The sequence below is a fragment of the Scleropages formosus genome, chromosome 13 (assembly GCF_900964775.1).
Source record: "Scleropages formosus chromosome 13, fSclFor1.1, whole genome shotgun sequence".
Taxonomy (NCBI): domain Eukaryota; kingdom Metazoa; phylum Chordata; class Actinopteri; order Osteoglossiformes; family Osteoglossidae; genus Scleropages; species Scleropages formosus.
In genome coordinates, this window is record NC_041818.1 from 29,429,263 (window position 1) to 29,454,405 (window position 25,143).

General features: G+C 47.8%; 2 protein-coding genes across 2 annotated transcripts; both read right to left on the reverse strand.

Annotated features, from left to right (window-relative positions):
- Positions 1-4,154: 4,154 nt before the first annotated feature.
- Positions 4,155-6,931, reverse strand: LOC108923001 (stress-associated endoplasmic reticulum protein 1). Its single transcript, XM_018733439.2, has 3 exons — positions 6,728-6,931; positions 6,106-6,181; positions 4,155-5,227 (listed from the first exon to the last, which is right to left on the reverse strand). The coding sequence occupies exons 1-3, from the start codon at positions 6,809-6,811 to the stop codon at positions 5,187-5,189; spliced, it is 201 nt and encodes a 66-aa protein (XP_018588955.1). The 5' UTR covers positions 6,812-6,931; the 3' UTR covers positions 4,155-5,186.
- Positions 6,932-18,969: 12,038 nt separating this feature from the next.
- On the reverse strand, positions 18,970-19,539 carry LOC108923047 (C-type natriuretic peptide 2-like). Its single transcript, XM_018733501.2, has 2 exons — positions 19,438-19,539; positions 18,970-19,212 (listed from the first exon to the last, which is right to left on the reverse strand). The coding sequence occupies exons 1-2, from the start codon at positions 19,537-19,539 to the stop codon at positions 18,970-18,972; spliced, it is 345 nt and encodes a 114-aa protein (XP_018589017.2).
- Between the last annotated feature and the right edge of the window lie 5,604 nt (positions 19,540-25,143).

Below are 25,143 nucleotides of genomic sequence, written 5' to 3' on the forward strand. Positions count from 1 at the left end.
TGACTGAAAATGGCTGTTTTAGAGGGAGGACAAAGCAAATTGAAAACTCTGTTTGGCACTTCCTGGTGAGGATCCCTCAGATCACGGTAGAAAATGCTGAAAAGCAGAGGAAGGGAAGATGCTTCTTTAACAGACTGCACAAAGATCACATGTAACATTCAGTTCATTTTCATAAAACGCTCTTCAACAAGCTGACACTGAACGACAGAGTGTACAGGGATGATGAGATGAACAAATCGGGCACTTTGAAAATTCCGTATTTTCACATTTGCCACCGGGCAGCTGAGGAGAGGAAAACAAAAGCTCCCAGGTAAAAGAACTGAGAGAAAATAAACATCAGGAGTCCAAGGCCCAGTGGCCGCACCCTTTTCTCGACACTCTGGGGTGTTACGGTAGGATATGAGGTATGCAGTTGAGTGTGTGGACTGGAGAGACAAGTCTGTTCCCAACCCAGCTGCTAAAGAAAGGCCTACACACCACTGCACATGTGGCCTCACACCAAGTTACACATGCTCCTCCATCAGCCGCGGTGGAGTTACCCCCCAGGGGCTGAAGTGGACCACCAGTCGAACACACACACACACACACACACACACACACACACACACACACACCTGTGAGAAATGAGACCCTTACTTCTGAAGCCCCTGTCCAAGCGCCAGCACCAGTGAAATCCCAGCCTCCTATGGGGCAGCTGCTGAAGGAAACTCAGGAACCCCAGAGCACGAACACCTAAAATGGTCATCAGGTGACTGAGGCACAACCACATGAAAATGAAAGTGATCCACGTAATAACAGTTAAATTTTGTATATAACATTAAAAAAGGTTGTTCCTTTGAGTGTCGAGCTCCTGCGTAGCTCTCGGTGTGCAAGAGCAGCATACTGTGTGAGCTGGCGAGGTGGGGGGTGGTGCCCGCGGGGGCCTGCAGTTCTTTTCATTCTCTTTCACTAGGTGAATGAAACATGTAGTTAAAATGTTGAACCAAGCTCTGGTAAAAGACAAATTTACATTTACATTTATTCATTTAGCAGACGCTTTTGTCCAAAGCGACGTACATCTCAGCAAAAGTACCATTTATGCATTACATTAAGAGAAGGAGACATGGCTGCAGACATGTGACTCTCAAGCAAACCTAGTTTGTTACCTTCCGCTTGCTGCAGCGACGTTCATCGTTCGAGTAGGTGCATAAGACACAGGAGAGACAAACCCCGATACCCTCCCACCAATTGTGTGTTTTTTTTTAATTTTTTTTTTAAATATTATAAGATACACACATAAAGTACAATGCCAGAGTAGTGGCTGAATAAAGGTTGTATCTGGGGATGCTTATGGAATTATGACGCGTGAACAGTTACACCGTAAATGAGCTGGAGAGATCTTGGGCGAAGTGGATCTGGAAAAGGTGGGTCTTCAGACCCTTCTTGAAAACAGACAAGAGTTTCCGCAGTTCTGAGTGACGGGGGAAGGTCGTTCCGCCACAACGGACCTAGGACCTAGAACCGAGAACCTCCGAGCTTTGCCTCTCGTGCGCGGGACCATCAAACAAGCAGAAATAGACGAGCGAAGGGGTCTGGTTGGGGTGTACCGGTTGATTAATTGACAAATGCAGCCAAGGTAGGAAAGAATCATCAAAATGACCGAAATGGACCGAAAGCATCGCTCTTCCACGATGTGGAAGTCGGACCCTTGGCCTCTCCATGCTGCACTTCTGGGCAGCTCCTCGCTCGGAGATGAATGAACAGGATTGTCGGTCAAAGTAGGAAAAAAGCCAACACCGAATGCCTGCGGAATGCTTTCACCGCAACGAAAACTGGTGACCCTTTAGCGGATTGCCGCGCCAGTAACAGCGTGTCGTAGCCCACGATGTGATACCCGATACTGAATGACCCGGGGACACCGCAGTTGTAGTGACTTGTATCCTGCAGGTTGCCGATTCACATCTGGCCACTGCTGTTGCGCAGGGTTTCCACACACCTGCTCCAGTGACAGTACCACGGTGTATACACAGCTGTAAATCACTTCGGAAAAACGCGTCACTTAAACAGCAAATGAATGATATAAATTGTTCTGCAGCGCGGGGTGCTCGATGGTCTTTACTGCGGTATGGTTTTCGACCCCTCTACCCACTTTGGTGCTTCAGAAACAAGGCATGAACAACATGAGAGAAGCTTCTTTCTCCTTTTCGCCTTGAGCTTTGGGCTCCTCTGCTCCCCTGCTCCCCTGGCTTGTCTCCCCCTCCACGTTTAAACAGGGCCGAGGACACGGTCAGCCCCTCGCCCGCCGTCACTGTAACGCTCAGGCGATGTGTAAACCCCTTTCCCACAGCGAGTGTTCATGGCCTGAAAAGCGAGATGAAGGCCCGTCGTCTCGTACCGCTCCTCACCCTCGGGGTCCACCTTGTACTTGCTGGAGGATTTTGTGGCCCCTGCCCAGGGACAGCAGTAAGTTCTTCGGGCTCTTCATTGCCGTGACGGGTGGGCCCCCACCTGCCCCGTGGCTGTCGCCAAGTCTAAGCAGCAAGATGAGCTCAGGACCTGAGATACGGACTCCAGGACAAGTGCAGCTCGAGCATTCGTACCTCAGGAACATCAGTGCATCGCCGGGGCTCACGTGTATCGTGCAGACCTTCCTCACCGAACGGAAGTTCTGTGCTGCACAGGAGCAAACGGAGCAACGGAAGAATGGCAGCGCCACATCGCATCATCATATTTCATCCCCTCTGTAGATGGAAACCGTCAAGGTGCTTTCCTTGTCAGAGCCAGTTCGCCCGGTCTGGGGCACGCGACGGCCGGTCCCCCCCGGACCAAGGAGGGCAAATGGACCGATACTCTTCCTCACATGCGCGCACCCAATGCATCGTTGTGCTTTTTTCAGGGGTGAAATCTCCGGATGGCATGGCAACGGGGCTATTTTCAGAAGTACGTACTGCGGATGGCAGTGGGCAAGCTAGGGCTTGTCTCTCTTCTGGGAGTGCCCAGAGCCTCCGCATTCCTGCCACAATGTCGCGTCATGTCCCTTCGCCTCACACCGGGCCCCACAGCTGCCACGGGTTTGAGGACAGCGGGTTCTGCCTTGAAGGAGAAACGTGTATAAACAGCTGTGTTGACTGACAGCTCTGACCCCCAGCAGTGATACGCAGTGCACCGACAGAGGGGTTTGGGCCCCAGACACACCAGGCCATCAAGGAACTCGCGTTACATCTACTGCTCTAGGAGCGGAGTGGAAAGGAAATAATCGGGAGCTATTCATACTGTACTTTACGTATTATTGCATTCATTCATCAACAGTTCTCAGTTTTGCTTCGAATGACAAACCGATAAAGAAACCATTTTACACTTTTAAAACTGAAACGAAGAAAACCATTATTGGTGCCTTTGAGTAGAAATTAAAAGAGCATTTAGAGCAGGCAGGAGTTTAACTCTCTTGGCCTCAAGCGGTTCAACAGTGAAATCAGATAAACGAACCATTTCCGCTTCCACAAATTGGCCTTCAGCTCTTTTGGTCCGAAAGGTTCGCTTTCAAATAAGTGAGAAGGGTAAGAGATTCACAGCAGAGGTGTGAGCACTGACAATCAATCACTCAATCACAGTCAGTCAGTCAGTCAACACACTGCCAAAGACCTGGTGATGATAAATCCCTCATCGTTAAGAGCATCCGGTGACCAGGGAGCTCATTTACAGAGTGCTCTTTGCACTGTGGTTCAAAACTCTGGGCTGTTACTTTTCAGATGTCAAATCACAGTGCCAGACAGCGAAACCCGTGTCTTCTGGTCAGTTCAGGCGTCCAGTTGACCTTCCAGTTCACTGAACTCCACAGCTGCTGCAGCACGACATGGTTTTGGAATGAGTTATCAACCACAGGTGAACGCCAAGGGTACAGCTAAGTGAGTTAACACAAGACACCAACAATGTGCTCTGAGAAAATATGTTTTATTGAAAAAACACCTTGCAGAGCAGCTGCTGCTCCAGGCTGAGCTCTTAATCGCAGTGAGTTTTAACTCAAATGAGTCCCGCAAGGTCCTGCTTGTGGAAGTTGGAGAAAAATACACAGACAGGAACCAGATACCCCCAGCGGGACAGAGGATGATTTCCCACTGGAAACTTTGTATCTTTCACAATACAGGAGTCGCCAAATATGAACTCGTAGTAAGATCCACATCGACAAGAGTCACTGTTTATTTTCAAGTTCGCTGGTTTCCTCCTTTCTAGAGTGGCTTTACAAAGTCGTATAAAGACCAGAACAGAACAAAATTGTTTTTGAGTTAAAAGTTTAAATAGTGAGAGGCAATCCTTCATCAGAACTACTGCCACCTGCTCCTGGCTCACATTAATAAAACGATACCTTGAGTTCTAGGGAAATAATTTAAGGAGAACTGACTTACAAGCCAAAAAGGCTGTAGATGCAGCTGTTCCTCTAAGAGAATTTAAATCTTTAACTGCTCATCTATATACAGTAGGACTTGTTAGAGTATTGAAGCCTGCCTTCAGTAACCCCTCCCCCCAACAGACAAATAATGTTCAGTAATTTCTGCTTCGCAAACATGTATACACTTAAGGTAGCTGTAACTTTGAACTCAGAGCGTGTGCGTGCAGGCGTATGTATCCATGTGTGAGACAGATGAGAAAAGCACGGGAACTTCAGCCAAGCTCCTGGAGAACACCCCTGTTGTGCCATTTCTCAACAGCTGCAATTTGACTTGTTCTCAAGAAATGGTTGAAAATGCAAAGCAGAAGAAATGAGCACTTTACTCTTCTGGAGTGATTGTCCATGTTTACATGGAACACGTGACCCCTCATGAAGAGCTCTAACGGAAGCAGCGAGTGCTGGAAGCGAACAACTTCTCCGCTCATCTTTCCAGTATTACAGTAATAACAGACAACGAGCGCTGCGGCTCAACGCGCTGCAGTAACGCCATCACAATTGCAGCACGTACTCAGTCCACATCTCAGCAAAGCACAATGACTGCATCCGGGAGGAGGGGGGTACCAGGACCGGGGCTGAACTTTGAACTGGCCGCCTTTCATTATCGTGGCCAGGCGTAACATGGGGCGAACCGGGGCACTTCAGAGGACAGCAGTGGCAAATAGTTTATAAGAACAGCTTCAAAGTGGAGATGGGTGATTTGGTGGAGGAGGGGCTTCTGGTCGGAGGGTCGCAGGGGGCCACAGCTTCTCCGTGGCTGCCATCACAAGCCCTGCCTGATGCTTTGGATGATCTGGAAGATGGCTAGAGGACAGAGGGGAAAGTGAACACAAAGCATCTCCAAAGCTGCCATCTGCACCGAATCATGTTGGTGAAGGTTCAAAAGCAGCTTCTCAATACATTTACATTTACTCAGGTAGCTGATGCTTCCCTCCAAAGCAGCTTACAATGTCATGTACAATTATTTACATGAGACATAGGTAATTTTACTAGAACAGCTGAGGATGAGCACCTTGCTCAAGAGTATGACAGCAGTAGGCGAGATTCAAACTTGCAACTTTTGGATCCGAAGGCAGCAGCTCCAACTACTACGCCACCAGAGGCTGAGCGATTTCTTACTCGTCGGCAGCAACGGGAACGGGGGTCGGGCTGGAGCCCCACAAATACAGCCAGCCGGTGTCGAGGAGAAACGTACGTCGTACATATTTATCGAGAAGAGACGTCAACCGTGACCCGCAGAATGCGTGCGGAACAGCCGGCAGCACAGCGGGCAGAGTTGCTCCCTTTGTACCCAAAAGGTCGCGGGTTCCAATCTCGCCTCCGGCCCTAGCGCCCTCTCGAGCAAGGTACTTACCCTAAAATGCCCCGGTAAAATGACCCAGCTCTACAAATGGGTAGACGGCTATAAGCAGGTTAACGTCGTAACGTAAGTCGCTTTGGAGAAAAGCGTCAGCTAAGAGAATCGACATCGATGTAAAAAGTGACGGCGGCCCGGGACACCGGCGTTTCCCGCTCCTACGATCCGCAGCGGCTCCTCCCGCCCATTTACACGATGCTCAAAATCTGACCCGGAAAAATGTGTCGGCTAAAACAAACACAAGCCGATTTCCACATTATTCAAACGCCGCGTTTCAGGCAACGCAAACGGGGTGTCGCACACGTGTTCGCGCGCCTTCGCTCACCTGAGCCGCACACCACGAACACAAAGAGGGCGAGCAGCCAGGGTCCCACGGGAGACTTCTCCTCGTTCACCACGCGCTGGGGAAACACAGGAAGTGAGAAGGGGGCCACAGGAAGTGCACAACGCTGCTACTTTTCGACGCTCGCTCATCATGTTTCCCCCCCCCCCAAAACAAGGGGTCACATTTGCAGTCCGTTCTTCTTGTGTTTTGTACGGTGCACACTACTACTGTGCGCCTGGCTGGAGACGAACAGTAAAGTAGAGTAACTTGCTGCCGCGGCAGAGTGAGGACGCGACAGTTCCAGCGCGAGTCACGCAGGGAAAACAACAACAACAACAACAACACAGGAGTGAGGTGGGAGCAGAGTATTGCACTATATACATAGTAGCAAGAGATCATAGGGTTTTAAATAAAAAAATAAAACGCATGATTAAACGCTGGAGTTCACGACACAGACACACGCAAGGCCACATGATCGGATCCTGATCCTCGCGCACAGCACACCGCGCCGCGCCGCCGGCCGGTTACCCCCGTAAATAAATAACAAAGAAAGAAAGAAAGAAAGAAGAAGAAGAAGAAGAGCGCCGCCGTCACGGCGCGTTCATCATGATCACGACGTTACCGTGGTTTTCTGCACGTGTCCGCGCTGTGTGATCGTCTTGCTGTGCTTCTCATTGGCCACTTTCATCCGCTGCACGGCCGACATGACTGCAGGAGGAGCGACGGATCCGGACAGTAACGTGAAGCGCGCTCTCGACGCGATCAACGGCTCCCTCGCATCACAGTGACTCTCCACGCAAACGGTGGGCGAAACGCGGAAGCGGAAGTGCGGAGGCCACGTGACCACACAGCGCATACAAAGGCCAGAGAGGTATCATGTGACAGGAAGCGCCGTGTTTTTTTTTTTCGTTTAAACAAATTTTATTGAGCATAAGCAGTAATCACAGAAGCCAGGATCATAAAGAAAACGCGGAACTGTAATATTCGTGTTTTTTTTTCTGTTGTTGAACAAATCACACACAATACAAGAACGTTAATTCAGAACACTCAACCTAGCCGGGGGCGGGATTCAAAAAACCCTAATTTAGGGCCTAAAAATTACAAACACTCCAATAATAACCAGACTTCAAGACCTTAAAAATTTTACAGTAACAAACAGTCTTAATGACCTTACGCTCCTCGATAGTGTTTATGTACTGCTTAATTTCTTAAAGAAAGACAGAAAATACTGTAGGTTTTTTATTAGCAAATTTTGACCCGTGTATATGATATTTAGCTATAATGATTAACAAATTAATGACATATGCTTGTTTCTCTGTACATCTATCAAAACGAAAGTATACCTGAGCATACAAGGAATTTGTTTCCGGTTTAGAGCAAACCTACAGAGCACATTCACATGATACAGGCTACATGAACGCGTATTGAACTAGACATAGACTAATACGAACATAATTACCAATAATGCAGCAGACAAGAACATAGTATAATGCAGGCAGAACATAAAACCATACAGACATAATACAACTAAATGACCAAGCATAGGAAAAAAGTACGCGTTGACCTGTATTATTTATATTCACAGTACAAAGCAAAATCCATACACAGCTTATCGATAAGAAATTTAGAGACATCTCTGCATAGCTAGTATTTGGTAGAACGACAGTGCCGGAAAAGGTGAGGCACCGTTTCTGGGTGCAGGCTACAAAAAGAACAACTTACATCAATCCCATCCTTGAATCTTCTAAGAAAATGCTTGACAGGATAGAATTTGTGTATAATCTTGAAAGTGATTTCCCTAACCTTGTTAGTCAAGAAGTAACAAACTCGCTTTTGAAAACCCACCTTTTCCAGATCCACTTCGCCCAAGATCTCTCCAGCTCATTTACGGTGTAACTGTTCACGCGTCGTAATTCCATAAGCATCCCCAGATACAACCTTTATTCAGCCACTACTCTGGCATTGTACTTTATGTGTGTATCTTATAATATTTAAAAAAAAAAAAAAAACAATTGGTGGGAGGGTATCGGGGTTTGTCTCTCCTGTGTCTTATGCACCTACTCGAACGATGAACGTCGCTGCAGCAAGCGGAAGGTAACAAACTAGGTTTGCTTGAGAGTCACATGTCTGCAGCCATGTCTCCTTCTCTTAATGTAATACATAAATTGTACTTTTGCCGAGATGTACGTCGCTTTGGACAAAAGCGTCTGCTAAATGAATAAATGTAAATGTAAATGTATTTGTGAGTCAGCAGCCAAACTTTCTCCCATGGGACATTGTCAAGGTGTTCCAGTAAGCAGTGACATAAGGCACGGTGGCAACTCCATTCTGAAACAAAGACCGAACAGTTCTGTTATTATTTCCGAGACCATGCAAAACAGATCCTTCCACATGGAGTATCAACTGGATTCGCATATTCGTGTATTAATGAGCCACACAGTACCAGAATGGAACGTTGCTTCTTTTATTATGCCATCGTGAATGGCAAGTTGCCTCCCTCGTGTCACGTATCTCTTACGTCACTTACGTATTTTACTTATCTAACAGAATACATTACAGCTCCCCCTTTTCTTAACTGAACTTATAGTTGCAATAATGTGTTTGAACATTCAACAATGCATTCTATAAAGACATTTATTTTTAACTACTACTGTATGTCTCTACATGTTCTATTGTTGTGCAGTACAAACAGTAATTATGTTGCACATCATGTTACATGGCTTCAGTGTTTGAACTACCTCAGTGGCATTTCGACCAATCTGAATCTTCCGGATCTAGTGGTTTATTTATAATCGACTTCATTTGAGTCTTAGCTGCATCATGCTGAGGGCTGTGACTCTCCAGTGCAGCTACAGATTGGTCCGTGCTAAGTTCCTGTGTTTCATTTGTGCATGAATCAGCATGTGCGTCTTTCTGACAGTAGAAACTCATGCTCATTTGTCTTCAGCAAATGCTTTCTGTTTTTTCTGTAGGTTTTTCAGTTTGATGTGCAATCAATGAATGATCTCAGTCATTCATGTTTATCCTGGACAGTTGCTCGATTCCAAATCTGCCCCTGCTGTGTTCTCACTTTATAACCTGGAAATATGTCTGGCAGTTGTCTTGTTTGTATGTCATATTAAAATTTTTGTTTTGTTTTGTGGTTGTTTCTCTTTAATCTGCCAATTTCCTTCTGGAGTCAACTGTTGTGGAGGTTGGCAGTTTCGTCTTCAGGCTTCATCCCATTAGCACTTGTGCTGGTGACAGTCCAGTGCTATTTAGTGGTGCGTTACGGTATTCTAACAATGCGATGTATGGATCTCCCTTCTCACTTTGTGATTTTGTGAGCATCTTCTCTACTGCTTGAACAGCCCTTTCAACTTGTCCATTGGATTGAGTGTGTCTGGCGCTCGACATTTTGTGTTCAAATTCCCACTTTTCTGCAAAACATTTTAACTCCACACTTGCATACTGTGATCCATTATCGGATAGGACTACATCTGGTATGCCATATCCAGCAAACAAAGACTTCATGGCCATGACGACACCTCGACTTGTCAATTCACTCAGCTTTGCAATTTCTGGAAAATTGAAGTAATAGTCAACACAAAGTAAGCATTCCAAACCATTGTGGGGGAATAACTCGGTACCCATCTTTGCCCAGGGTCTTCCTGGCAATGTATGTGGTATTAATGGTTCTCTTGAGTGACTGTTTCTGTGTGTGTTGCACTTAGCACACAGAGATACCATGTTCTCTATTTGAGTTGATATACCTGGCCATCAGATGATGTCTCTTGCTCTTTCTTTACATTTCACTACACCCAGGTCTGATTCATGAATTTTGTCCAACATTTCTTGTTTCAGCTGACTTGGTACGATGAGTTTTGCCACTCTGAACATCAGTTCTGATGTGTAACTGATTTCTTCTTTGAATGTCCAACATGTTTGAATTTCTTTTGGAACAGCACTTTTTTCAACAGGCCTCCCATTCATGATGATATCTCTCAGCATGTGCATTTCAGGATCCTCTGCTGTAGCTTTCCTGAACTCCTGTCATTCCTTCTCTGAGATGGGCAGCTGAGGTGTGATCTAATTTATCTAATTCCTCTTCAGGCAAGTTTTCTGTGTTCTCTTTGCGGTATGCATGACTTAATGCATCTGCTATGTGCAGTTGTTTGCTTGGCCTGTATATGGCTTTAAGGCTGTATTTGCTGATGACACTGCTGTTGTGGGCCTGATCTCTGATAACATCGAGAAGGCTAACCTGTAGGAGATTAGGAATTTGGAGAACTGGTGCCAGGAGAACAACCTCATCCTGAAAATCAGCAAAACAAAGGAGTGGATAGTGGACTTCAGCCAGAAGCAGGACAGGAGCTATCAACCCCTTAAAGTCAACGGGGCCCCAGTGGAGAGGGTGGACAGTTTCCGCTACCTTGGTGTTCACATCACAAAGGACCTCTCATGGTCGCACCACATCAACACCCTGACAAAGAAGGCCCTTCAGCATCTTTACCATCTTAGACGCTTAAGAGACTTCAAACTGCCCTCTAGGGTGCCGAGGAATTTTTACATCTGTACCATCGAGAGCATCCTGACGGGAAGCATCGCGGCCTGGTTTGGGAACAGCGCCAAGCAGGACAGGCAGGCTCTCCAGAGGGTGGCGCGATCATCCGAGCACATCATCTGCACTGAGCTCCCTGACCTGCAGTCTATTTGCAGCAAGCGGCGATGGACCGAGGCCAGGAAGATGGCGAAAGACGGCGAAAGACCTCAGCCACCCGAACGACGGACTTTTCTCCCTGCTGCGGTCAGGGAAGCATTTTCGCTCCCTGAAGGCCAACACAGAGAGAATGAGGAACAGCTTCTTCCCGCAGGCCATTTGGGGTCTTAATGAGGATAACACCACAGAGTAGAGACTGGACTGTGTGCACAAGGAGCACTAACTGATCCGAATATTGCACCCATTGCACTTTTAAGTTTAACCTTTAATATTAGACTCCACACCCGTATATTGCTGTTTATGCATATATTTTTTTAAATTTTTATACCACTATATTTTTATCATACTTTTTTTTCTACCCTATTTCCATCATTATAAATTCTTCATACTTCTGCAGTATGTTTCCAAATTCTTTATTTGTATTGCATTATTTACACTATCTCTATTAGTGCGCATTACAGACAGTCGGAAAAGCATTTCACCTCACGTCATACTAAGTATGGTTGTGCATGTCACAAATAAAACTTGAACTCAAACTATTTCTGAAGTCCGAGTGAGAATCATCCTGTGTAGTCTAGAAGGGCTTTGAAGGAGCAGCTTCTTGAAGATACTCTCAAACGGTTTGTGATCACTTTCTACTTGAACTTTTCTGCCGTAGACATGCTGATGGAACTTCTCACATCCGTAGACAATGGCAAATTGCTTTTTCAATCTGCGCATTATCTACGTTGGTAATCTGTGAGCGCTTGTGATTAGTATGCTACTGGTCTTTGATCATGCAATAAGGCTGCTCTTATGCCTTCAGAGCTAGCACCTACTGAGAGGGTTAGGTTTGTTGACATTATAGTACTTTAGTGTTAGTGGATTCGTTGCCAGTATTTTCAGCTTTTTTCTTGTTCACTTCCCCAGTTCCATTCAGTGTCGTTTTTGAGCGGCTTGCTCGGCGGTGCACTTACTTTTGCCGAATTGGAGATGAACTTGGCAAGATACTGCAGAATACCCAGAAAGCTCTGTAGAGCTTGTCTGTATTCTGCTGGTGGTAATTAGATTACAGCTGTCACTTTCTCATCATCTGGTTTGAGTCCATGAGCTGCAAGTACATGAGCGATGTTCTTGATCTGTGATGTTCTAATTTGGATTTTTTTTTTTTCTCTTCTTGAGGCCACAACCTGGACCTGCAGGATCCATCCTTACCTCACAACTGACTGTGCCCAACTACTTGTCCAGGCCAATACTGACATCCCTTCTGGATATAAAACAATCCCCTGTGGCCTTCCTGCTACTGCCATCAAACCTCTGCAGGTGATACAGGATGCTGCTGCACAAGTTGCGTTTGACTTGCTGAAGCGTTCCCATGTATCTCCTCTACTCGTTTCTCTGCGCTGGCTTCCTATAGCTGCCCGGATCAAATTGAAGACCCCGGTTATTGTCTACAAATGTATCACTAGAACTGCTCCCAGCTATTTACAGGACTTGATCAACCACTACACCCCCACCAGATCACTTCGCTCATCTACTTCTCCTCGCTTGGTGGTCACATGAAAGGTAAAGCACAAAGGTTCTCAGTTCTGACTCCGTTGTGGTGGAATGACCTTCCCCTCTCACTCTGTCTACATTCAAGAAGGGTCTGAAAACTCACCTTTTCTGGACCCATTTCGCCCAAGATCTCTCCAGCTCATGTAGGGTGTGAATGTTCATGCACCGTAGCTTTATGATCATGCCCAGATAAGCCTTTATACAGCTGTTACTACTATACGTAAATGTTTGTGTACCTTTTAAAAAAAAAAAATTGTAGGAAGGTGATCAGGATTCATCTATCCTGTGTATTATGCACAGTGCAAAAAGTATAAAGACAAAGCTTACTGAAGAATCACATCTGCAGCCATTTCTCTTTCTCTTAACGTAATGTACAAATTGTACTTTCGCTGAGATGTGTGCCACTTTGGAGAAAAGCGTCCGCTAAATGAATAAATATAAATGTAGATATGTAACTCAATTCTGTGTTTTTGTCCTTTGTGTTCACATGTCAGCAGTTTGTGGCCAGTGGCGACATCTGGTGGCCACAGAAGGCTAGGAACTTGCAGGTGGATGAACATGCTGATGACAGTTTCCTCTTCTCGCTCAAGTTCATGCATTTTTCTTGGTTGTTTCCCCCCGTTTCTGTACACTTTGGCAAAAATGGTTCATTTTCTTGCTCGAGTTACCCGTCTGTCCATAGGCAGAGAATTTTCTCTGCCCTTATCCATTACATTTTATGTGTAGTTTGAAACGTTCTGCACTTCCTTTAACTCGTTCTTACTGTTCAGTCAAGTTCAAGTTCTTCCTTTTGTTTTCGACACTTTTGATTGTGCGCACGTCTGCTTCTTCACCGAGTTTTTATTTGGCCAGAACAGTCGTTTCACTAGCACGACAAACACGAAACAGCAGCTTTTCGTTTTCCTAACGTGAGGTCCGTCTCTGGCACCACTAGAGACTCTAGTCGGGCTCTCGGTCCTCTCGCCGGTCCCCTCGCCGGTCCTCCACAAACAAAATGAATTGATTCCATCTCTAACTGAGGAGGAGTCGTGCAGCTCTGCGACCTCCCAGTCCTCCTGGTCCTGCCAGGTCCTGTGCTTTTAAACTTAAGTTTATTCTTGAGTTGAGCTCCGTGACATACACAGCTACCGAGAATATATTGTAAAATATAATAATAATTATTATTATATAATATTACTCAATACTGTATTCTCCGACGCCGGGTTGAGCTCTCGGTCGTCAGGAACGAACAACGTGTGACGCCGCCGGGCGGGTTCTAGCCTATAGCATAACCTATAGCATAGCCTATAGCATAGCCTCAGCACGGCCTGGCCTGCCTAGTAGTAGGTTCTTTCTCGGCTCGCAACAGTCTAAAACTTTCGTCTTTCTCACCGTCTTGAAACTCAGAAGTACTGCACACTTGACTTCCATTAGCCAACTCACCACCCGCGACGTGTAAAAATCACGAGGCACATTTTTGCTGCACTTTAACTTTACTTTTTGTTTTTCTCCGTCCGCCTTCTTACGGCTCGACTCGAGTGAGTCGGTCGGTGAAGAACGAACACTGTTCGGAACAGGTCGAACTCAAACTCCAGTTCTCGGAGACACGAACTTCAGGGGGCTTCTAGGTGTGCCGACGTGTAGTCCGTTCACTTACGACCGGTGACACCAAGTATTAACACTTGTGCGTTAATGAGCCACACGACACCAGGCTGAACGGCACGCAGCTTCTTTCGTTACGCCATCTCGAATGGCGACAAGTACCGCCTCCCTCGTGTGACGTTTCTCTTACGTCACCGACGTAGCTTACGTGGCTTACGTATCTGACGGAAAACATCGGAGGAAGCAAGTAGTGCAACAAACGAGGCTGAAGGGAATATGCATAGAACAGAAAATTTAAAAATTGATGAACACAAAATAAACGAATAAATAAATTGAAATATAAAAGCACACATGTACGGAAAAATTAGACTTACATTTATATGTATTCATTTATCACACACTTTTCCCCAGAGTGGCGAACATCTCATAGAAAATACACACACACACACACACTTTCAGAACCGCTTGTCCCAGACGGGGTCACGGGGAACCGGAGCCTACCCGGTAACACAGGGCGTAAGGCCGGAAGGGGAAGGGGACACACGCAGGACGGGACGCCAGTCCGCCGCAAAGCACCCCAAGTGGGATTTGAACCCCAGACCCACTGGAGAGCAGGACTGTGGTCCAACCCACTGCGCCACCGCACCCCCCTCATAGAAAATACAAAGTGTTCATTACGGCAGCAGGAAGAGACACTTAGATACAGAGGTGTCATTCTTAAGTGCAGTTTGTTTCCACTATATGAACCAACGTTCATCAGACAAGTAGCTGCATAAAACTTTATCAGAATATCGACGATTCCTGATCGCTTTCCAACAGTTTTTTTTTGAGATACACGAACATTTACATACATTAGCGGAGTAGTTGTGTAAAGGTTCATCTGGGCATCATCAGAAAGTTACGGTGCATCAACATTTACACCTTACATGAACTTAAGAGATGATGGGCAAAGTGAGTCTGGAAAAGGTCAGTTTTCAGACCCTTTTAAATGTGGACAGAGATTCAGCAGTTCCGAGTGACGGGGGAGGTCGTTTCACCACAACGGAGCCGGAACCGAGAACCCCCGTGCTTTACCTTTCGTGCGCGGGACCACCAAGCGAGCAGAAGTAAACGAGCGAAGGATCTGGCCGGGGTGTAGCAGTTCATCAAGTCCCGTAAATATCTGGGATCAGTTCTGTTGATACTGTAGTGTCCCAGTATGGAGCTACTGGAGACTGGTTCAAGCGTCAGAGTAAAAGGAATGTGCTCTTTATTAAATACATACATCTTTTTCTAGCAGGCTTAACAAAGATGTTTCAGACAGTACAAAAAGGTGCAGCACACTGGAGAATCCCCCTGGGTCACTCCCAACCCCCCAACTACGCCCCACGGTTAAGGGGCTACCCCCGGGACTCCCCAGAATTCCCCTCTTCAGCATTGCACATAAATAGAACGACAACCAATCAGCGCGTAACACACACAACTATGTACACACAAACACTAACATCAACTATTTACGGGATGCCGGTATAATCCCCTCAGTGCCATTACAATACTTTTGTAGACATTAACCAGGGTCTTGAATTTGATCTGGGCAGCAATAGGAAACCAGTGCAGATCAACGAGTAGAGAGATACATGGGAACACTTTGGCAAGTCGAACACGACTTCTACTGCATTATTCCGTAGAAGCTGCAGAGGTTTGATGGCAGTAGAAGGAAGGCCACACAGGAGAGAGATGCAGTATCCAGATGAGATGTCAGTATTGGCCTGGACGAGTAGTTGGGCAGAGTGAGCTGTGAGGTAAGGATGGATCCTGCGGATGTTATGCGGGATGTCTCTGCAGGTCAGACGGAGACTTATTCATCACCAATGAGGTAAGATGCTAGTAGAAGAACGGTTCTCACACATTTGGCATTTTGACAAAGTGCAGTAGTGTTGTTCCATCCATCCATCCATCCATCCATCCATCCATACATCCATCCATCCATCCAGCCATTGTCACCAACCGATTGTCCCGAGCGGGGTCGCGACAGACCGGAGCCTCACCCGGCAGCACAGGGCACAGGACCGAAGGGGGAGGGGACGCACCCCGGATGGGATGACGACAGTGTTTTTATAATGTTTAATTTCTTTTACAAGGAGGGAAAAGACAGGCTTTGAGTTTGTAAATTTACACTTATATATATATAATATTTCGCTAATAAAGAATATGGTTAATTATATGGTACGTATCATCATCTCTGTCATATTTGTGAAATGCAAGAAAAACATGTTTTAAAGTAAAGGAAAAATCAGAGGAAAGCCAGCTGAAAGTGGGAAATCTTTCTTTTTTTTAACTCCAAGAACAGAAGCAGTGACAGTGACGTGACGGATGTCCGAAGCCACTCCCCTGTCATGCGACAAGGGCCCCGCGCTGTCTGCACCCTCCTGCTGTTGAAACCGCTGTCATTTGGGCCAAACTTGTGTGACATTTTACTCTCATTGTTACTTTCACACGGGCACGTGAGGGTGCGGTGGAGCAGCGAGTTTGACCAGGTCTAGCTCTCTGGTGGGTCTGGGGTTTAAGTCCCGTTTGGGGTGCCTTGCGTTGGACTGGCGTCCCGTCCTGGGTGTGTCCCCTTCCCCTCCAGCCTTACGCCCTGAGTTGTCAGGTTAGGCTCCGGCTCGCCGCGACCCCACTTGGTACAAAAGGTCTCGGACAGTGTGTGCGTGCGTGCGTGTGTGTGTGTGTGTGTGTTACTCTCACAGGTTTGTCACAGTGAACAAAACTCGTGCTCTTCTGTCCTCATCACATCCTATCACATCCACTCACCGATGAGTGAGTGGCAGCTGGGGTCGGCCCTTCTGACCCTTTTGTCGCCTTCGGACCCTTTCTGCGCTCTCGCTGTTCTTTGCAAACACTTTCTTCCGCTTTTCACAGCTCTGACGAATGCGTGACGCCATTCAGGGGTGCCGAAATCTTCTTCCATCAGCGCAGGGACACGGTGTGTCTGTGCCGTCCAACTGCCCCAAACTCGCTCTCCCGCAAGAAGGCGACAAGCACGTGAAGCGGTTAAGGAACTATCAAGAACTGCTTACATTTCGGTGCTCTAGGTTCCCAGCTCTGTTTTACGCCATGCGGTGTTGCGGTGCAGCGTTTGCTCATCACCTGATGGGATTTTTGTGTTTATTCAAAGATAACGAGCAAATGCACAGATCCATCATCGCTCTGATATGTACGGCTTCGCTGCAATTCAGGAGACACGCGCACACACGGGCTTTCAATTAACAAGCCTTTTCCAAATGTCGTAGGCTGCTGCATGTCACATGTAGACAGAATGCGGACGGAGCCTTGGACAATTTCACACAATACAGTCTTTCTCAGTGTAATGGGCTGCACTTTCGTTCTTCACAAAATGAAATGAGTGTCACTCGGCGAGTCCTGCTGCCGAGCGACATCCGCACAGATCCGAAGGAGAACGTCCCGCCTGCAGGTGAAAGACTGCGACCGTGCTGTTGTTCACTAAAGCGGCGGATGGAGCGAGGAGCGAATCGCCGGTGATACCCTGGTGATACCAAGAGCGCAGATGCACGGCACCAGCATCACTCTTACCTGTGGCAGACGTGGTCAAGTATAACATTCAGTGGTGCGTCCTTCACTTCGCAGCAATAATTTGGATATTATATTGCCATAATCTTTACTATTGCCAGGGAGACAAGGTGTACTGCTTTGTCTTGTTGAAAAAATAAATAGGACCTTTATATGTAGGTGTACTACACACCTTCAGAACCGTCTGTCCTATACGGGGTCACGGAGCCTACCCGGCAACACAGGGCATAAGGCCTGAGGGGGAGGGGACACACCCAGGACGGGACGCCAGTCCATCGCAAGGCACCCCAAGCGGGACTTGAACCCTAGACCCACCCGAGAGCAGGACCGTGGTCCAACCTACTGCGCCACCGCACCCCTAGCTGTACTATGTTTGCCAAAATACACAATAAATAATACATAAGAAGTGATACTGAAAGAGAGCATGGGACTTCAAAGTACTGTCTCATTCAGCACAATGTTAACGTAAAAGAGTATCTCAATGAAACCACAGAGAAGAAGCAAAAAACCAAGCAGCTTTTGTTCAAAGCTGGACTCATCATTATTGAACATGCAGAAACAAAGCCAAAGAAGCAAACAAAACAAACCAGCTTTTATTTAAGCCAGGAGTCAAAGTCACTGCATACAAACAATGTGAGACACATACTAATGTAAAGCAACAGCAAACAATGTTAGACACATATATCGATTTATTTATGCTGAAATTCTGTGTCAGATGTTTGCTTGTCTCTAAATACCGGAGGCACCTAGAACCACAGCAAACTGGCCAATAAAAGTCACTGTCGTGAACAAACTGTGGCATTTGTGACACTGACTGTGAACAAAACAAACCAGCTTTTCTTTAAGCCGGGAGTCAAAGTTACTCTCTACATACCATGTGAGACACCTTGATGCCCGCGATCCATATTCGCATTTCACTTTCCGGTTCGGCGAACTGGCTCATACCGCATTTTCAGGGTACGGAAAATGCTGGTCAAAACACACAAGCAGGGTGTAACAGCTCACAGCTGGGGAGTCATAAATACCCTTAATTTTAACGCTTTTTACCGTGGTCGTGTTCGGACGTGGCGGGAAGGGGCTCGGACCCCCCGTCCCTCCGGCAAGACGCTAGAACGTTCCGAAGGGACTCCAGCAAGGAGCAGCTTTCACCTGGAAGGAAACATGGAAAACGATCAATGTCTCCTGGCTTCGAGTACAGACGCACGCGACACTGGATTCAGACCGAGGTCCTGCTTCTTGTTTGCGTCGTCCTGACTGCTCTGGTACCTTGGAACTTGAACGGGGGGGTTTCACCCGCTTTACTCCAGTCATGTCTACTGCACCGTAAGTCTGAGTAAAAGTGTTGCCTGTGGAGCAGGCCAGTCGCCTGCTGCACTCGCCCCTCTCGCTGTGACTGGGGTCCTGGGGTCCTGGCTTACAGCCTACAGCGCGAGGGAGGGAATGTGCTGAATGGGAGCGTTTACCCGATCCCGGGTCCATCAGCAACCCAGTCCGCTCACGGCTCCGATGCGGTCCATTTTGAGGCCGAAACAGCCCCTCCTCGAGCTCCGGGTTCTACTCCCGAACTTCCTCTGGGGGCCCAAGAAGTCCAAGAAGAGGCGGGGCCTGTGCTGCAGCCTGCCCCGCGATTGCACGGCTGGGCTGTCGGCCGAACCCTCGCCGACCTCGGGCCGCCCGAGCAGCAGCGAGCCGATGGGTGCGCCCAAAAGCTCCTCCGGCACCTTCGTTGGGGAAGAATCGCAAACGTACAGCTCTCAGAGGGAGCACCAAGAGCCGCGGCAGGCGTGCGTCCGACCCGGACGCCCAGCACCCCCGTGACCCTTTGCGTTGATGAATCTGTGTGTCCCTGCGCAACACGTGCACGTGTGCGCCAGGGCACAGCGTGGTAAAGTGTGTGTCAGCCAGACGGCAGGTCATGAACTTGGAGGATGGTGCGAGATGCTCACCTGAGGGTCGGACCTGCGCGGCGCTGCTCTGGGCTGCGCTGGAGTGGACACAAAGAGTAGTAGCAGGCAGAGGCGCGGGACTCGGAATGAGGACGGGGACATCCGGCGAAACGAAGCGCACATCCTTGGGCGGAGGGGGAAATCCTGACGGAACCGCTGAACTTTGTAAATGTTCAACACTCCGAGGAGTTCCCTCGACACACGTTAAAGCTGCGAGGTGTGCTGCTGTCCTTTCTTGTTCTGTCCTCTTTGGGCTCAGGACTGGTCCAACATGTGGATTCCAGAGAGGTGGACTTGGTTTTAAGAGCTCTTTCGGAGACGTCACACATTGTCAAGAGTCTCTCGTGGAAACCGCGTGACCCCAGGCCGATGCTCCTCCTCTGCTGACGTCCCTCCTTTGTCCATCGCCATCGCCAAACTTCGGCTTTCTGGACCTTCTGTCTCCCTTTGTATAGATGGCTTTCTGCTGCTCCATGTTTCTCCGTGTCTCACATCTTTCCGCTTCCATGCTAACTTCTCTTCACATTGTCTTCCTTGCACTCCTACCTGTAAAAGTCCAGAAAAGGCATCTCCTGTTCAGCGTTGTCCTGCCTCTCTGGTCAAGGTCTCGCTCTGCTGCTGCCTTACACTCCAGTCTACGGTGACACGTCCAATCCTTCATCTCCTCTGAAATAGGTCATCATGTCCTCATTCAGTCCAGGTGTTCTTGGCTGATTCTGCCAGAAATGGATGATCCAGGAAACTTGATCACGCCCAAAAGACCAGAGACAGCAGACAGCCAGAAGCAAATGGCTAAAGAGAAATAAGATGAGTTGTTGCTTTAAATATTGCGTTACATATAAAATCCTTGGTGCATTTGCGGTTTGGCATTATGTTGAAAGAACAAAATTCCTGTTTGGAGCAGCTGCAGCTCCCGACCCTCGAGAATCTCGTAAAATGTCTCCCGGACAACGGCTCTCAATTCAGAAACTATGTTGGGCCGACACTCTGCTCCAATAGTTCCCCGTGTGCAGAGAGTTACCCTAGAGACACCGGGCGGCCCGAACGCTCGAGTCCCAAACTTAGTACAGCATTTTGCTGTGTTTCCACGTTCAAGGGGACGTTAATCCCGCACAGGGTGTGCGAAACGTTTGGTGTCACGACACTTATCGCCGCAGGCACATGAAACCTGTCGGAAATGTGCTATAGCCTCGCTTATGTGGTCGTGTTGCATCCATGAAGTTGAGAAGCCTAACCCCTGACCCTAACTCCTAGTCCTGTCCCTCAGAAGGGGTTTCAAAACCAGCAGTTTGTCGGTTCTCGGTTTTGGCCCCAGTGTGGTGGAATGAGCTTCCTGTGTCCCTCAGAGCTGCTGAACCCATCCCACACTGAAGAAGGGTCTTGAACCCATCTCTTTCTCTCCTGTTCTCCTGACAACTCTGAGTTGTACATCACTTTGGAGAAAGACATCCACAAAATGAATAAATATAAATGCTTACAAAAAGTACTGTATAGCACAGCAGGTAAGGCTGGTTCCTTGCAACGGCTGAACTGCTTGGTGGTTGTGGGTTTGAGGCCACCTCAGAGTCTGTGGAGTTTGCGTGTGTCTCCCTATGCTGGTTCCCTCAGACATACGTGGAAACAGGTACTGGCAACCTACTTGCATTCCTCCCTTGCCCGGAGGACCTGATGTGAGGTCGCCAAGGGTCGGGTGCAAACGGCTTGCCCTCCCTCACGCACATGTTGCATTACCCCACGTAGGGCAGACATAGTGTGGACTGAGCATCTCCTTTGAACTTCCTCCAGTTTTTCTGATTATATGGGGCAGCTGGTAGCGTTAGAGTGCTGCTGAGCAGTTACAGTTGCTGTCTTTGGACCCAAAGGTCAGAGGTCTGAATTCCTCCTTCAGCTGTAGTACCCTTCTTAAGCTATTTACAAGGTATTTACCCTAAAGTGCTCCAGTAAAAAAAAAATTGCCCAGCTGCAAAAATGGGTAAACAGTTGAAAGTATCTTAACATTCTAAGTCGCTTTGGAGAAAATCGTGAGCTAAATGAATACATGTAAATACTCTTCTTATATGAAATGTACCTTTAAATATCTCTCAGTGAGGGTCAGAGAAGAAAAACATGTAAAAGCGTCGCCTCTAAGTGCAGGTTGTCCAGGGAAACCTGTTTCAAGTTCTGGTGTCCACTTGCTTGACTGTGGTACCTCCTGGGGGGGGGGGGGGTCCTTTGTCTTCACGTCCTACCCTTACTGTGTGACGTCAATGGGGACCGGCTTCCCAGACAACGGGGCCCAGTACTAGGGTTAATGAGGCGTGCAGGGGGCAGCTTTCGGGGTGATGCTCGCAGTGAGAGCCACCTAATAACACCCCTTTCCTCGTCACCCACCCTGCCTCCATTGTCACCCCCGGCATGCAATACGCAGGAGAGGTGATTGATGCTCCGGACTCTGGGGAAAAAAGGGGGTCTTTGAGCCCAGGAGCTGCACTCGCGCAGGTCCTCGGAGCTCTGACGCAACCAGCCCCGGACAGGCATGTTCACCGCATGACAGTCGCAAGTGCAGCGGCCTGAGGCTCGTTCACCTGGGAAGTCCTTCCCGCAACCCTGCACACTTAACCCTAACTCCTAAGTGTAACATTAACCCTAACCCCAACCCCCGACAGCACTGAACACCAGGCCAGTTCCTCCCAATGAATTACCAGTGATCAACGATAACTCGGTTCCTGCCGCTCTCAGCAGCATTCACACCTAAAACCAACACCAGGAGCTCTGGAAGCACAGGTGTCAGGGAACAGGGCAAAAGGGTTTACCTCATCTGCGACAAGGTTTGCTCTGAAGGCTTAGGGGATGTTCTTTCTTACAAGTGCAAGAGCAGAGCAGGTGGTTCATTGTTATTCCACACACAAGCAGGATCTGCAGGACCTTCCCTTATCCCATAAGAAACTCAATGCAACTTCTGCTCCAGGCCATGGCAATACCCTGCATGGACTATTGCAGCTCACTCCTATCTGGTCTTCGGGCCTTTGCCATCAAACCTCTCATGTGGTACAGAATGCTGCTTGCACGTGTCGTGTGACTTACCAAAGCATTCTCATGTATCCCTCCTCCTCGTCTCTCTCCATTGGCTGCCCGCAACAAATTCAAGACTCTGGTTACGGCTTGCGAGACCATCAACGGATCTGCGCCACGATATTTACCAGACCTGATCACTTGCTACACCCCAACCAAGACTGCTACAGAACTCCACCTCTGCCTAGTTGATAGTCCCACACACAAGAGGTCCAAAATCAAAAGCGCAAAGATTTCCATTCTGGCTTCAGTGTGGTGGAATCATCTCTCTCACTCATAACTGCTGCATCTCTCTTTACATTTAATAAGTCTCAAAACACATCTCTTTTGTGGACTCACTTCTTTCTTGACCACCTGTGTGCTTGAAAAACGTATACTATGTATAGAAATAAAGGGAAAACAAAGGGCACAGTGTGCTGACCCTCCATGTGCTCGGTCACTTTCTATGAACTTGTTTTATTCGGTCACCTCAGCTGCTCTGACAGTCACCTGGATAGACCATGATTTACTCAGGACATCAGAATAAGACAATAGCAAACGATGGGCTCAGAACAAGCCTGATAGGTCATTCATTGCAGCTGTTGTAGCGACGCAGCCTGTCAAAATGAGCAAGTTGAATGATTTTCCATCGCTCATGTTCACTTTGATGTTCTGCTCAGAAGTGGACTGGTGGGTCTGGGGTTCGAGTCCCGCTTGGGGTGCTTTGTGACGGACTGGTGTCCCTTCCCCCTCCAGCCCTGTGCCCTGCGTTGCCAGGTTAGGCTCCGGCTTGCTGTGGCCCCCCTGCTTGGGACAAGCAGTTTCAGAGAGTATGTGTGTGAGCTGAATTGTTCAAGACTTAAGTTACACTATTTAAAGCAACGTATTTTAGGACAGCTGGTAGGGTAGTGGTTAGAGCTACTGCCTTTTGAGCCAAAGGTCAGAGGTTCAAGCCTTACCTCTGGCTGTAGTACCCTTCCTCAAGAGTACTTACTCTCAACTACTCCAGTAAAATTACCCAGCTGTATAAATGGGTAAATAATTGCAACCTCAACAGTGTAAGTTGCTTTTGAGAGAAGTGTCAGCTAAATGAGTAAATATAAAACATGTAATGTAAGTTCCCAGAACTTGTTGACTATCTTACCTGTCGCTAGACAACATGTCTTCTTGGTGGATGTGGCATTGATGTACACGTGTCCAGTGGAACTGATGAGACAGGGCAGCCGGAAGGCTCGTGGTCAGTGCCACTGCTTTTAAGCCCAAAGGTCGCAGGTTTGATTCCCACCTCCAGCTCTAGGAGCCTTGAGCAAGGCACTTACCCTGAATTACTCCAGTAAAATGACCTAGCTGTATAAAAGGGTCAATACCTGTGAGTCGATTAACAGTGTAAGTCGCTGCGGAGAAAAGTGCCAGACAGCGAATGACGGTAAAAGACACGTATGGCGGCGTGTGACCGCTGTACCTTTAGAGCGTGTGCAGCAAGTGGATACACTTTGAGCTGATGGCGCACAGCAGACCAGCTCCACTTCACCATGCTACAGTTACCGCGCTGATCAACATCTTAACGTTAATTCAACTTTTGCAAACTTTCTAGAAGTCAGCTGTGCAGTGAGGTGTCCGGTAGAAATTCCCAGTGAAAATGTGGTCCTTGAGAGGAGTATGAGTTCAAACAGGGGTGGCACAGGGGTGCTGCTGTCTCGGAGTGCCTTGGCCACAGGTTCAAATCTGACTCAGCGTGTGTCGAGTTTGCATGTTCTCCCCGTGTTTGTGTGGATTTCAGCTGGGTGCTCTAGGTCCCTCCCAAAGTCCAAAGATGCATTTGAAGTGAATCAGTGACTCATTTGCCCATATTGGTAGCACCCTGGTTAGAGCTGCTGTTATTTGCACCAAAGGCCGCAGGTTTGAATCTCACCTCCAGCTGTAGTACAGATGACTGGCTATAGGTAGTGTACTCTACTCATTACTGCAGTGTTGAGTGGAAGTCATGTTGCAGAAAAGCATCTGCTAGAAGAATAAATGCAAATGTTGACTTATACATGATCTTCCATTATGGCTGTAGGACATTCAGTGTAGCAGTTGAGGATGGTGGCTTTTAACTTTGAATTCCACTCCTGCTGCTCCTGTATTGCATTTAAACAGTTTTTACGCTGAAGTGCCCTGCTACAAATACCATGCTGTACAAGCGGGTAAATGGCTGCACACTAGGGGACAGTTCAGTCTGCATTCCACTTAAACAGCCCAAGCATATGGACACATCCACCGTGAACATGGGTTGGTCACAGGCCCCAGGAACTTGCCAGGGTTCCGCGGCCCACGTGGCCTCAAGGTACTTGATTCACTGTTGCTTTCAAACTCTGCACTGGAAAAGGAACCCAACTGCCCAAAGGTGTGGAAGGCCATCACAGTTAAGCCAGGAGAGCTGGACCTCTGACCCTCCTTCGTTTAGACATTGAAGAGCAGCTGTACAGCTGGTCAAATTTGCGTCTAAGAGAAGTTTGGTCTAATTAGCAGTCAGCTACAGCCTGCTGCACACAGAAGTCAATGACAATACTATACTGTAGCATGGTATTGGTGGCCTTGGACCACATGTTCAGAACGACACCACTTAGTAGCCACTGTACATCAATTTGGACAAACTTGTCAACTAAATGACTAGAGGCAGGTCAATGTTCTACT